The 13,261-nt window shown below is 36.9% G+C and overlaps 1 protein-coding gene and 1 long non-coding RNA gene across 2 annotated transcripts in view; both read right to left on the reverse strand.

Moving 5' to 3' along the window:
• The window catches only part of LOC114520701, a 3,352-nt gene extending 1,982 nt beyond the window's left edge, over positions 1–1,370 (reverse strand). The window contains exon 1 of the long non-coding RNA XR_003686713.1: positions 1,141–1,370. This is a non-coding gene — a long non-coding RNA (uncharacterized LOC114520701). The remainder of the gene's footprint in view (positions 1–1,140) is intronic.
• Positions 1,371–8,064: 6,694 nt separating this feature from the next.
• On the reverse strand, positions 8,065–13,222 carry LOC114520700. Its single transcript, XM_028541022.1, has 15 exons — positions 12,882–13,222; positions 12,720–12,744; positions 12,481–12,642; positions 12,334–12,409; positions 12,155–12,239; positions 11,926–11,994; positions 11,233–11,372; positions 11,059–11,153; positions 10,916–10,950; positions 10,676–10,819; positions 10,196–10,326; positions 9,901–9,946; positions 9,763–9,817; positions 9,563–9,598; positions 8,065–9,466 (listed from the first exon to the last, which is right to left on the reverse strand). Exons 1-15 carry the CDS (start codon positions 13,095–13,097, stop codon positions 9,291–9,293), a joined length of 1,491 nt encoding a protein of 496 aa, XP_028396823.1. The 5' UTR covers positions 13,098–13,222; the 3' UTR covers positions 8,065–9,290.
• Positions 13,223–13,261: the final 39 nt, after the last annotated feature.

The raw sequence follows: 13,261 nt of genomic DNA on the forward strand, positions 1-13,261 counted from the left end.
TAAAGGCGATCAAGAAATATTTGAAAGTGATATACTTGAACTTGATTTTCAATCTTATAATCCTCACGGTATCACTTACTCAAAAAACCTCCAAAATCCGCTTAAACAACTTTCTCAGAATATACATAAAATTGTATTAGACCAAAATTGCGTTTAAAAATGTACTGAGATAAATGAAAATGTTCCTTCAACGAAAATCACTCCCTGTATAGACGACAAACGAAAAACGTGTATTTCTTTGGGACGGGGTCCAATTTCAACAAACATTTTTTTGAACATCAGTCTTCATTCAAGAAACAACTTCAATGAAGTTCGTATTTAGTTCAATACTCCGACAAGCCGTGACAAGGCTTAGCTGACTGTTATTTTTACCATGAACATATATGGACAACGTCCAACAGCCAGTTGAAGTAAATAGTTCATCGCTTTAACGGCATGCGAGATTATCGTATGATGGATTACGGCGTGATGATAGCCTGCCCGGCAATACGCACGATTCACTTGAAATATTGTTTGCTTGAAAACCTTAATATATATCCAGTGTTGTACGAATTACGATATCTTCATTTACAACTCGGGGTAACTCCATGATTGCGACCGAATTCTGGTCGAACTATGCTAGTCCTGGCGAAATTTAACAAGATTAAGGCAACAAGGATACTTTAGGAAGAACGGTTTGGCATGTAGCTATGCATGCTGCTAGTAACCTAGCACCGCCAAAAGTGATATTCATAGTATTAGGTACTAAAAGCCTGATATACGCACAAATTTCAAAATTATCGATATGCTTGAAAACGATGATTTTGTTCGCATTTTATTTCTTGCGCAAGATTTGGAAAGGCCTCCCTCACATGGACCGCTTTTTCAGCTTTCTTGACCCGCCCACAAACTGTCTAGGCGAGTGAGTTAGGATTGTAAAAAGATTCCAAGAGAGACGCGTATTTAGCTACTTCAACCGTTGCTTTTTTTATTCGGTTGGAATGTTTGTTTTGTCAGTTTAAAAAGCTTCAGGCATATATACTGAAACATCAAGCCCGGCTCGTTTATCTGGTACAATATTCCTTGTTGTGGGCGAAACAGATTAATATGAAGTTAAATGTTTCGTATCAATCAGTTAGAAAAACACCAAATGAGACTTACAATGATTTCTCTTCGGATCTGAGTGATGTCTGGTTCTTTTTGACATTCTTCTGTGTCCTCGATGAGCTTCCACCGACGCCAGGAGGACGAGAAAAAGAAATGATACGAGGCAAATTCGAATGAAGAGCGCCATTACGGAATCTTTGTAGGTATATTTGTCCAATTCCTTAGAGAGCTTGTTTCACAACGCACTGAGAAACAAGAGTACAGCTGCTATCGGTGCGAGGCTCGCCTCAATTTATAGAGGCCATCGCGAAAAGATTTGAGACCGAAAGTGTCGAAAGATGAACTCAAAAAGTCAAATGATAAAATGGACACCATGCGCTGTGTCGTGGGCTGTTAAAAAACAGATGTGGTTGACTGACACGATTAGATCATACACGTTCGCTATTGATCTTAATTAAGTACAAAATAAATCATTTCAAAGATATAGTCGAGAGAGATGATGATTGTAAACGTTCATACGAGGCTGGTCTATCTCCCGATCGTTTTCAATCCTTCTTCTCGATATTTAAGATGTAAACGAGTGAGATTTTAACAATTTTCTCATGTTTACGATCAAGCCTAGAACGTGAATCGAAACAGAAGACCTTAACCTTAACACAAGTTTTATGTCCATATTATCTTAAACTGAAAATATTCCCGTGACATTTGCCCCAGTTTAATGGCGGGGTGGCGGAATACCTCAGTTCACATAAGTAACCTTTCAGTGGTAATCTTATTTCTGTCTAGATATCTCATACGGGAAAGGGCAAGAGGGTAGATGCAGTTAGCGAATTCCTGCCCCTCACCGCGGAGGGTCGAGGTCGGGGTTAGTGCATGCTTGCTCATGTGAACTGTGTGCGCCTCACTATTTTAAAGGCTTTGCAAATTGGTAGTTCTCCTCGATTTCTTATAGACACCCTATAATGAATATTACCAGGGCCTAAGAAACGGTAACTGGCTGGTCCCATCATTGGAAATATAGTTGGAAAGGTGAATTGTGATCGTATTCAGTAGCACTGCCCTCGTGTCATTGTTTATGCAAAGTAGAGCTTGTTGAAGATGATGGATGACTTTCATAATGTAGTAATGAATTGCAACGCCTCGTTAAATTACTTAACTGTACTTGTTGAAATGCTAATATGCAAAATTTTCAAACATTTTTATGCGATGAAACCGTCTCAATCGTACCCCGATATAGACGCTTTGAACCGTGCCGAGATTCCAAAGCATGTCCCAATTGACTCTTTACTCTTTTGCAGTAAACTGGCATCTTCACATGGTCCAAAAGTCCTGTTGACTTGTATAACGCTCTCTTTCTATTGTGTTCTGATCTTTCAAACGGGTCCAGCTACTTAAGGCGACGTCCTCAGTAAAATATCGTCCTCAGTAAATATCATGCACAGTGAACCACGGAATCAACTTTCCTCCTCCGAGGAAGAAACAACTAAGAAGGGACGCAGGAAAACATAGACACGAGGACAGCGCTACTGACTACGATCACAATTCACCTTCCCAACTATATTTCCAATGATAGGACCAGTCAGTTACCGTTTCCTAGGCCCTAGTAATATATGTGTGTGTGTGTTTAGAATCATATACAAGTAGAGTACTCGATAATATACCGAAGTATAGAGCTAATAAGACGAGAATATAAAATTCAATAAACTTGGTTTACTTTATATAAAATCATATATATATATATTTCAATATATATCAATATATATATATAGTAAAAGTTTGTTTGACGATTTGCATAAAGTGCGCAACAGTTGGTATGGTGATGATGTACGTCGGGATAAACACTACAGACCACTGTGACCATTGAAGCCCTTAATTATCGCTTGTAAAAAACTAAAGATGACTGAGAAACTGCTGCGAATATTGCCAGAGGCTGTGTCCGTTAATGGCCAGTTACTTCAAGGGTTTTTTTTAAATTCGTCTAAAAACATCTCACCCCACGCAGATCTAAACGAGCTATATAGGAGAGATTTTGACTTTTGAGCAAAGTAGCCCGCGGAATTTGGAGTTTTTCTTCAAGCCTGATAAACAATCGATAAAAGATCAGCAATCTCTTGGCCGTTTTCTACGGGATTTTCTGCGCTGACAGTTTATTGGGTTTTAAGATAATCGGATGAAATTAAACTGTAGCCGGTTTTTCGGCATTTAAAAAAAATTTAAAAGCCATTTAGTTAAACGGTGGATTAGCCAAAGTTCGAAAATACTCCCATACGTCTTGTGAATGACTGAGTCTACATCTCATCCCATTTAATATGCATTTCCTGTGAGATTTAAACTGTTTACATCGAAATGCTTCAGTCAGCTGTTTAATAGATAGATCATTTTGTTTACCATTATGAACTCGTTGAACGAGCTAAACGCCTTTCGAAAAACCAGGCCCAGATTCACTGACGGACGGCTTTCCTTTGTATGTCTGGGTTTTTCAATGTGTCCACGGTAATTAAACACATATTTGCAAGAGGTCTAATGATGCCTTATATGCGTAACTGATGGAGGGAGGAATATTAGCATCGTCATTTTTACTAATGATAACAGCGAATTCAACAGAATTGTCACTCATCGCTAAGTATGTACGGTTTATCATGGGGAAAAATTATTTGTCATTGTGCTCTAAATTTGTCATTTTTTATGATATATTATACTTAAAATAATCTACAAATGTCAGAGGATAAGTGTGGTACTTACGCTACGCGGCATGCCCATATACATTTAAGCAAATATTTGGCTTGATTCGCTTTCTAACAACTCGACTTTGGCGAAACATCTTAATGAAAGCGGTTAATTGCCGCGAGAAATCCTTTCTTTCGACCCTGTTCCCTTCCCCGCGCTGCAACCATTGGAAACGAATTCATTATCGTGACAAAATCGGCAAACACGTTTTACAGAGCATGAAATTGTTATTCAAATGCGCTATAATGAGCAGATTCGTGTCCAGTCCTACGCCGGCATGGAACCAGCAAATGTGGTAAACAGGTAACTTAGGTTGTTCTCACCCCGTGGGCAATTGGCAAACCTCACAAGAGTGTTTTTTCGGCATTTCTAAACCATTACACTATAAAACACGAAGCCAAACATTGGATTTCAATTTATTTTAGTTGGCTGTTTCTAGAGGTTTGTCCCAACGATCAAATTTGTCAACACGGATCCAAATGATGTACTTCTGAATCTGATGGATGTTTTATAGTCTGTTGACTTGCGATAGACATGGCCAGCAAATGCAGCAAATAAACTTAGGCCAATGCAGTGCTACTTTATCAAAAACAGACTACGTTTCACATACGTCAGAAGTGAATTGGATCTGAAAAAAATTGCGTCGTGCGAATAGACCTTAATTTCGGAAATGTAATTTAAGAAATGTGCTGAATATAAAATGTTAGCATCCCAATGACATGGTAAAAACTAAATTCAACTTTTGGAGACTGTATCACAGGAAAAAATCGAGTGAACTGTTTTCATTCTCTTCTGCCACTCGCGACTGTAAAAAATCGAGTGAACTGTTTTCATTCTCTTCTGCCACTCGCGACTGTAAAAAATCGAGTGAACTGTTTTCATTCTCTTCTGCCACTCGCGACTGTAAAAAATCGAGTGAACTGTTTTCATTCTTTTCTGCCACTCGCGACTGTAAAAAATCGAGTGAACTGTTTTCATTCTTTTCTGCCACTCGCGACTGTAAAAAATCGAGTGAACTGTTTTCATTCTTTTCTGCCACTCGCGACTGTAAAAAATCGAGTGAACTGTTTTCGACTTAATTGCATGCAATATTTCCATTTTTATCCGCCAATATGAAAGGTGATGAAAGGACGAATATTTAAACTAGTCTTAAATTGCTTATTTTAATTGAAAGACGCAGCACATACGTCGTAGGTTCGAGGGTCCACGACGTACATTTTAAAAGGACAATGAAGTAAGAAATAATGCTCTTAAATCATCAAATATATCAAATTATTTTTTAATGGGCAAGGCTAATTTTCGAAATACTTTGATCGGGCCGATTAATTATGACATTTAAACGTTTTCGTCTAAGGTGCGATTTCGTCATCATTGCTTGAGTTGAATAAATAGAAGATGGAAAGATACCTCTGGAATATAAATTTCGACATCCGAATTTGCCAAAAAAAAAGTTCACTGCTCAGCTACACTGCCTATGCAGCCAGGGATGTGACCATGGAAGAATTTTTTTGAAAACATACTTCTTTATGACAACCTCATACGTGTTTTTTTTAGTGTATAGGGTATCAACTGACGTTCAGATATGTTACTAGAATTTGGCCTTGATTTTGGCGTACGAGCTCCCTCCCAATAGTTGAATTTCCTCACCGCGAAAAGGGTGAAAATTCACACTGAAGTGATTCTAACATGCCAAAATGCAAATGCGTCTCACTCTCACATTGTGAGGTCCATGATGCATATTTCATAAAAGCATCTAAAAGCACTCGGCCAGTCTAGACCACACAGTTTAAAAAAATATAATGGTCATGAGCAACGATGCATGAAATGACCATCCCGCTGATCGACACATCAATTATGGAGCGTTTTTTTAACATCTCATTTCGGCATAAAAGGCATTCAATATCAATATCTGGCGCATATTCCGAAAATATCACCGTTTCTGCCAACAGACAGAGAATTTTATGAACAACAAGTTACGGTAATGACAAGAGGGCTTAGCTTAATTGTGTGGATATACATCCACTCCTGCATTTTCAATTGAGAATGCACTCGGAAAGAGAATAAAAATAGCAGAATTTCCCATTGGAAATACCTCTCAGTATCGAATTCCTTTTGGCATACAAGCAAAAACTCCGTATTTATAGTATTATTATGTACATAATCTGCACTAAAAATACACTCTCAGAGTTTCCTTGCGGCAATGAGAAACCAGTCCTTAAAAGTACAAAAATTCACAAACGCAGTGAATTTTTCATATTAAGCGGTATCTTTTAGTTTTGAACATTTGTCTTCGGGCAGGCGTACATCGCGTGCATTAGGCTTGGCAAGTTACAGGTTAGAGACACCTCGGCTTCACTTCAGACAGCACACGTTGCAATAAACCTGATGTTTTGTCACATATATCAGTTCCACAATGCACCAGCGTGGGAATATACTTTGTTGGTGATATAGCAATGTGGCCGCAACACTGTTGACGATGCACGCACAGTTCAGGTTTTTTTAGAACTTTTTTCACGGTGGCTATCTCGTTAAATCTAATTCGCATTACATACCAAAGCATTCCGGATCATATCTATCTAGCAGATCAACCTAATTAGATCAGTAATCATTAAAATATATGACAGCTTCCAGTATCGTAATAACTAGTTTGAGAATCGCGTTACCATGCCAATGTAAATAACATCAAAAACTCTTTCCAGATCCAGATAAACTCATCCGGAAGATAAGAATAAAAATATAATCGCGTAACGAAGGATTCAAGGAGAGGAAAGTTTTAAAATATATAAATACATTTTAGTACCACTGTCTTGTAAACAAACGATAGCTTTGTAAGATACTAGAATTTATTTATACTTTATCCATTATTTCAGTATGGAAATAGTATGGATCTCATAAACATCCATGCTATTTACAAATAACAGCCACACTATTTGCATAATATGGAATTTTGAGAAAAATTTACAGTAAGGGTCTGGCTACAAAAGAACATCTTTATAAACTTTATACCCGGAGACATGCAGAGAGTTTATTTTATGTGGATGGCAAGTTTAGCTGGTTTATTACGAGGCCTGTGTAGGTGATGGTGCATAACTTTTGTCATGCATCAAAGTTCATACTCATAAACTCATCATCCAAACAGGTTGATGTTTCAACTAGTACACAGATCGCAATAACTATGCTTAATTCAAATCATTTAACGTAATTTTATGCATCGGATTGAGTTTTATGCGGAGACAGTCATTCACAAAACGTCCAGTTTAACTGCCTCTGATCGATATTAACTCACAATTTTAGACCCTCAACCGCACTTGACCCGTGTTTATTCCATCATCTGCCGCATTTTCAGTACAATCCGCATTCCATCCCGCCTTCCGCATTCTTCAATCCGCACTTAATCATTTTTACGCTATTTCCCACTTTCAGTTTTCCCTTCGGGCGGTCACGCGTTTTCAAAGCGCATTTTCTCGTGTCCAAAAAGAGGTGTGCATGTGAAAACTTTTTTACAACTACTTTGAAGCGACCCGTAATTGTAAAAAATCTTGTATGAAAATTGATGTGCTTTTTCCATCTCATCAGATGAAAGGGACCGAAATTATCAAACAGTAAAAAAATCATGTTCACGGATCCGCCCTTGTTAAAAAAAGGTGAAAACAAAATTTGATTAAACAAGCCACCTGGAGTTGGAACGACATTTCAAAAACAACACGAATTGCCAAGTTGAATCTGTGAGTCATCGATAAATGACAAAAATTTGAGAAATTCACAGTTCAACGAAGTCTTGTGTTGTTTTGAATTGTGAACTAACGGAGTAACAAACGACCCATTTTAATGAAGTTTCTATTCTGTTCCTATCATGAGGAAGGTTTTCCTGAGTTGAAACTAGATTGATGTGTGACTATAAATGATCTAATGGAGATTGCATCATGTCTGTTTTATTTCTTTTGAAAAGCCTGCTGTAATAGGCGTAAGCATTGTAGCAAGGGTGTCAGTGATCGGCGTAATGCGTAATGGCGTAACCGACGTAATGACAAACAGGGTAATGGCGCGAATTGAAATGCTAAACTGTTCGTGCGAAATTGTTATATTAAATTATTATATATTGAAATTATTATATATTGAAATACACACATTACAAAGCAAATTATAGGTAGTAATTTGTCGATTGAGTATATACGTTAGCCGATATAATACATGCAGCTTCCTTTCATATTTACAAGTACAGTTTGAAATTTCTTCATTTTATACCTCGTATATACAATGTCGTATATATTAGCAATTTTTGTATACTTTTGACGGAAATGTGTAACTTATTTAATTACGCTCTTTCGGCCATACAAAGTATACAAAATTATCCAACTTTGCTATATCTTCTTGGCTATATCTATCCAAACTTGGCTATTTTACCAAGTTTAGAATGCCCTTTTCGGAATTTCTCCTTCGGAATGTCAAAAGTTATCAAAAGTTAGTCTATTATGCAAGTGGTCTATTCGCGAGTTTCACGCCATTACACTGTTTGTATCTCTTTGTATTCGACTGGCAAAGCAAAATAAATAAAAAAATTGTATTCTTCTAAGTTACGGCTTGTTTATGATGGATAGCCTCGAGGTGCCTCAATAAATCTTTCTGCAAAATAAAAAAGAACCCACGTACGTGGCAGCATCTTCTATAAACCTCTCATCAAATGATGCATAACAACTGCCTAAAATGGTTAAAAAAAACCTGCTGGACACTTCGACCTGACTTTGTTGTCTATTTTAGGTACTTTCAGGGTGAGAAATTCTATTTGAAAGTATGATAATCTTGAAAGATATAGGAAATTTACATGTATAGAGTTAGATTGCAGGTTTTATCTTTCCTTCATTTCTTAGACATGACACAGCTTTCAGAACAGCAGCACGATTCAGTTCAGCGCAAAGCTCAAACCAATTCAGCGCAAACTGTTTGATTCAGCCCTGCACTTGAGAAGTTTTCGAATAATGGGTTTTGATATTCAATGTTTTCCTAAGGTAGGTCGAAAATATTTGATCCAATTTAACCTTGTTTTGTTTTATTTAACCTTGTTTAGATTTATTTAACCTTATTTAATCCAGTTAACTTGAAGATAATGAACTGAGTTGAACACTACATGACTTCGGGGTTATTTTAATTGTATTAAAACAGCACTAGATATCATGAGAGGCGGAATATTTCCTTCTTAAGACAGCCGAGAGCAGGTCGTCAAGAACATCACTTAAACAAGCCAATTCCAGTCACAGAGTAAACTTTAGAAAAAGTTATGCTAAGGTATGTTAGGAGTTTGGATTTCCAGCAAAATGCCACGCAGCTTTTTGTTAACAGTTTAAACAAGTGGACCGCTGGCAGGCTAACTTCCTCCCCTCGCGGGCAATAATAAACCAGCTCGGAGGTCAGTTCATAATCTACATATACGGCGATTCGTTGCTAGGTATCTCATAGGTAGATCTGTGAACTGAACTGTGCTATTTTGACGAAGTATTTTGCTCTTGGTGTCGTTTGAGCATGGTATCATATTCAGTTCTGTCCTTTTTCAAATGAGAATGGTGCCATTTTGACCACTTCGGATCTCTCAACTGAGACAGCAATTTCTTTTCTTGAAACTGGCCGAATTTTCGCTCGATTTCATCACTGATTAAGACTATACGTGAACAAGACAATTACAGTTAATATAGTTGAGAAACGCAGCAAAACCATAGGCGAAATCGAGTATAAAAACTTGTTTAAATTTGCTCACCTTTTTTGCTATGTTTGACAGTAAACTTTGCCTTCCCTTATAAAAAAGATTAAAGCGACAGAGCGTTTCTAAGAATCCATTTTCACGAAGAACATTGGCTGAGCTAAATTGTTATATATTTTGCCGTGCAAAGCCTTTCCTATTTGAAATATTCCGGACACTAAAATGTTAGGACGGAGTTGTGGATATATGTTTCAAACCTTTCAGAGAATGAAGTAAATTCACAACGTTGTGATGGCTCATGCCTTTGGTGTTCTGCAAGTGAAAAAGATTTGCATTGCTGGGCAAAGCTTTGATATGCTAGAGCAGAGAATTCATAAACAATTTCGGCCACGTACCTTATTATTTATTGCCAGTATAACATCGCCAGCTCTTAGGCCGCGTCTAAAGGATAACGGGGATATAGTGGGATGTTTAGAGATAGAAGGGACAACAGGGGAGATCGTGCAAGGTGTTTGGTTGAGTCTAACTGAAAGCACCGATCTCTGTATATTGCAGGAATCAAATCTCGGTCACAAAGATGATCACAAAGACTCGTCTAATGGAAGAACTTCACTTGCATATTGTATGTGGTATAAACAATAAAAACATAACAAAAAATAGAGGATTTATTAAAGGGTTAGAATTTCACACCTTTCAGCCGGATCTCCCGTCACAACAGACGCTACGAATGGTGGAAAGTAGTAATTATATTTCACAAAATCCTTGTTCTCCTCGCTTCGCATTTCACCTCCTTTCACCGAGAATCCAAAACCACTATCTCCCTAAGTATATCAAGAGGACAAATACGTCTTTACTCTCAAATTTGGTTAAATGTTGTTCAATGAACAATGAACTGTATCCTGTGGCCGTCACGCGGCCTACATCACCATCGCTAAGGCTGTCTTTCACAGTTCACTTATCCCAAAATCCAACTCACAAAAAACAAAAGTCTTTTCATACGGCTTCATGCAATGCAATCACTTCAGTGGTGATTTCCACTACAATCAATCACTTGGTTTGCGTTTGTTCAGAGTTTACCAAGTAGGTTTTCGCAAAAGCGGAAAGGGCTTAACAGCAGACGCCGGTATAAGTGCAAGAGGACTAAGATAAGATATAAAAAAACTAAGAAACCTTGTGAATATCAACAACTCTTATTCCCTCAAGAAGCAAGCCCAAGTTAAGTCCATCTTCTGAAGTATAATCTGCGTATTCCAGAGGGAATTTTGCTTTTTTTAACTCATTTAAGTACCCGTCTTTCAAGAGTTTTCGACACGCCTATACAGAAGGATTCGATATATGAGGAAGAGCTTTTCGCCGTAAATGGTTAACCACAACAAAATATTTTCGTGTGCAATAAATGACGCATCTTACATTCTTCTCAGCCTGCCACTGTGAGTCGCCCTGTCCTTTAGAAAGAAATGCGCGCCAAAATTAGCGCCTGCTCTCAATCAAACAGGAAATGAGTTTCATAATTTCAAACTAATATGACATATAAGCTGAGTTTAATTTTAAACCTTCAGAAATCATCTCATCTTCCTGAAATATACCAACTTTATAACTTTCGGTTTCATCACTAGAAGCATCGAGTTCTAAACTTTCCTTCAAAATTCTTGAAAAACAAAAAAATGTTTTGAGGAAAGAAATTCTCAATATTCTGCTCAAATTCAATGGTTTCAAAATTAACATACTTTGCGGTGAAGGTTACTCCGGGATTTAGTTGTTTTAACATGAATTTTGGGTGTTCAAGTTGACAAATCTCTTTGATTGTTTCCTCTGTTAAATCTTGGATGAGATAGTTCTCAACAAACACACGAGAGATCTCAGGAGGCTGTTCAATGAAACATGAAATTTGCAATGATCCAATATGGTGAAATAAACTTAATCCATAGAGGTATATTCAGAATTGATAGAGTTATAAATAAAGTTAGTTTAGTTTAGGTTTCCTCCTGTAGTAACACTGGATCAATAAGAGATGATCCTTACTGGACCTCTAGGAAGAACAGTTTAGAACTGATAGAGCTATCCAGAATAAATAAAGTTAGTTTAGTTTAGGTTTCCTCCTGTAGTAACACTGGATCAATAAGAGATGATCCTTACTAGACCTCTAGGAAGAACAGTTTAGAACTGATAGAGCTATCCAGTATAAATAAAGTTAGTCTAGTTTAGGTTTCCTCCTGGAGTAACACTGGATCAATAAGAGATAATCCTTACTGGACCTCTAGGAAAAACAGTTTAGAGCTGATAGAGCTATCCAGTATAAATAAAGTTAGTTTAGTTCAGGTTTTCCTCCTGTATTGCCAGCATTTTTCCTGTGCAAGGAAAACAATTTATTCAGATAGACTATGGAGGTTATCACGGAAGTAATGTGCATTATTGTGTACCTGATCTATATACATTGAGCCAATAATTGCTAGCAATGCTTCTGAAATAATTTGACAGTTAATTTCATCCTATATGCCATAACACAATAAAAAAATTAACCAAATATTGAGCTGTTTGGTATATAAATAACTAAGGACAAATCATTTGTCCTTCATGTGTTTTTATAAAATAAGAAATCAAAGATTTGTGTAAAATATGGAAGTGAATAGATTGTAAAGAATATGAAACCTTTGAAAGTATCAGATTGTGCAGTCCAATTTTTCGCGCACAATCTTCAAGCAAATCCTCACGCAACAAACCATTTTTCAAATCCCTGAAAAATATTGAATATAAAATTATTCTAGTAATACTTTATGCAAGCTATGTAAAAAGCATTACCATATTTTAATCTGATAAACTATAATTACCATAATTGTTCCGCTGTCAGAGTTGGATATTTAAAATAGAGTATTTCTGTTACAAAGCTTGACGCAGTTTGATAACCTATGAGAACCAAGTTATGCCTAACATCAGCAATTTTATATGTAATCAATTCTAACATAATCAAAACTGACCCAAATAACTAAGACGCTCGTTATGTTCCAAAGACATCCCAAGAACATCATTGTTGTCTTTCATCGCATACGATTTGTGTGTGATGGCATTTATCAAGAGTTCATAATTACATAAGGGCCAATCTATTTTCTGAGCAAAACTACTCAATTCCTCTTTCGACACTAAAATAGAATGACATATTATAGAGTCAATGGATATGAACCAACTGATTTAATCAAAGTTTAAAGCAAACCGGTACCTTGGAACTCATTCTGGGTTTGTACCTAGAAAAGAGATGAACAAATAATTCACTCTAAAGTGGATCACTGTCCTGGATTAGAGTTTATAAGGTTCAGATTGGATTGAAATTTTGGGATTCTAGCATTGAACCTGAGATTCATTCTATATTAAAAAAACACACCTGGCAATGCTGCACAATGTCTGTTGAGAATGACGAAGCAGGAACTACTTTTGAATATACAGCAGTAAAATTTCCTTCTAAAAGTTTGTCTCTTACACTCCCATGATTACCAACACCAATCACACCACGTCGTCCACGTGGGTACTTGATAATCTGTCTCAAGCCAGTGTTAAATCTTGCCCCTAAATTCTGCAGGACCTTTATCCTTGTAGCCATCTTTAAAATTGCTTTAAACCATTATTCTGGCGTTTTGTTTCGTATTTTAAAATTAACTATTTCCAATATCAGACAGATTTTGAGCATTTTCTTTGGAACTGCAAATCTCAAAGTATTTTCCAGGGGGGTTAAACAGAGAAAATGGATATCTATTATGAATATTT

This window comes from Dendronephthya gigantea, unplaced genomic scaffold (assembly GCF_004324835.1).
Source record: "Dendronephthya gigantea isolate DGI-Jeju-01 unplaced genomic scaffold, DenGig_1.0 000016F, whole genome shotgun sequence".
NCBI lineage: Eukaryota > Metazoa > Cnidaria > Anthozoa > Malacalcyonacea > Nephtheidae > Dendronephthya > Dendronephthya gigantea.

Excerpts from the sequence above, each read along its gene's own strand:
- LOC114520700 (XM_028541022.1), bottom strand. The coding sequence starts at position 13,097 with ATGGCTACAAGGATAAAGGTCCTGCAGAATTTAGGGGCAAGATTTAAC. Across the intron at positions 11,154-11,232 it reads GGAGTAACCTTCACCGCAAA|AATTTTGAAGGAAAGTTTAG; the intron begins GTATGTTAATTT and ends TTGTTTTTCAAG. Across the intron at positions 9,818-9,900 it reads TACTGGCAATAAATAATAAG|AACACCAAAGGCATGAGCCA; the intron begins GTACGTGGCCGA and ends TTTCACTTGCAG.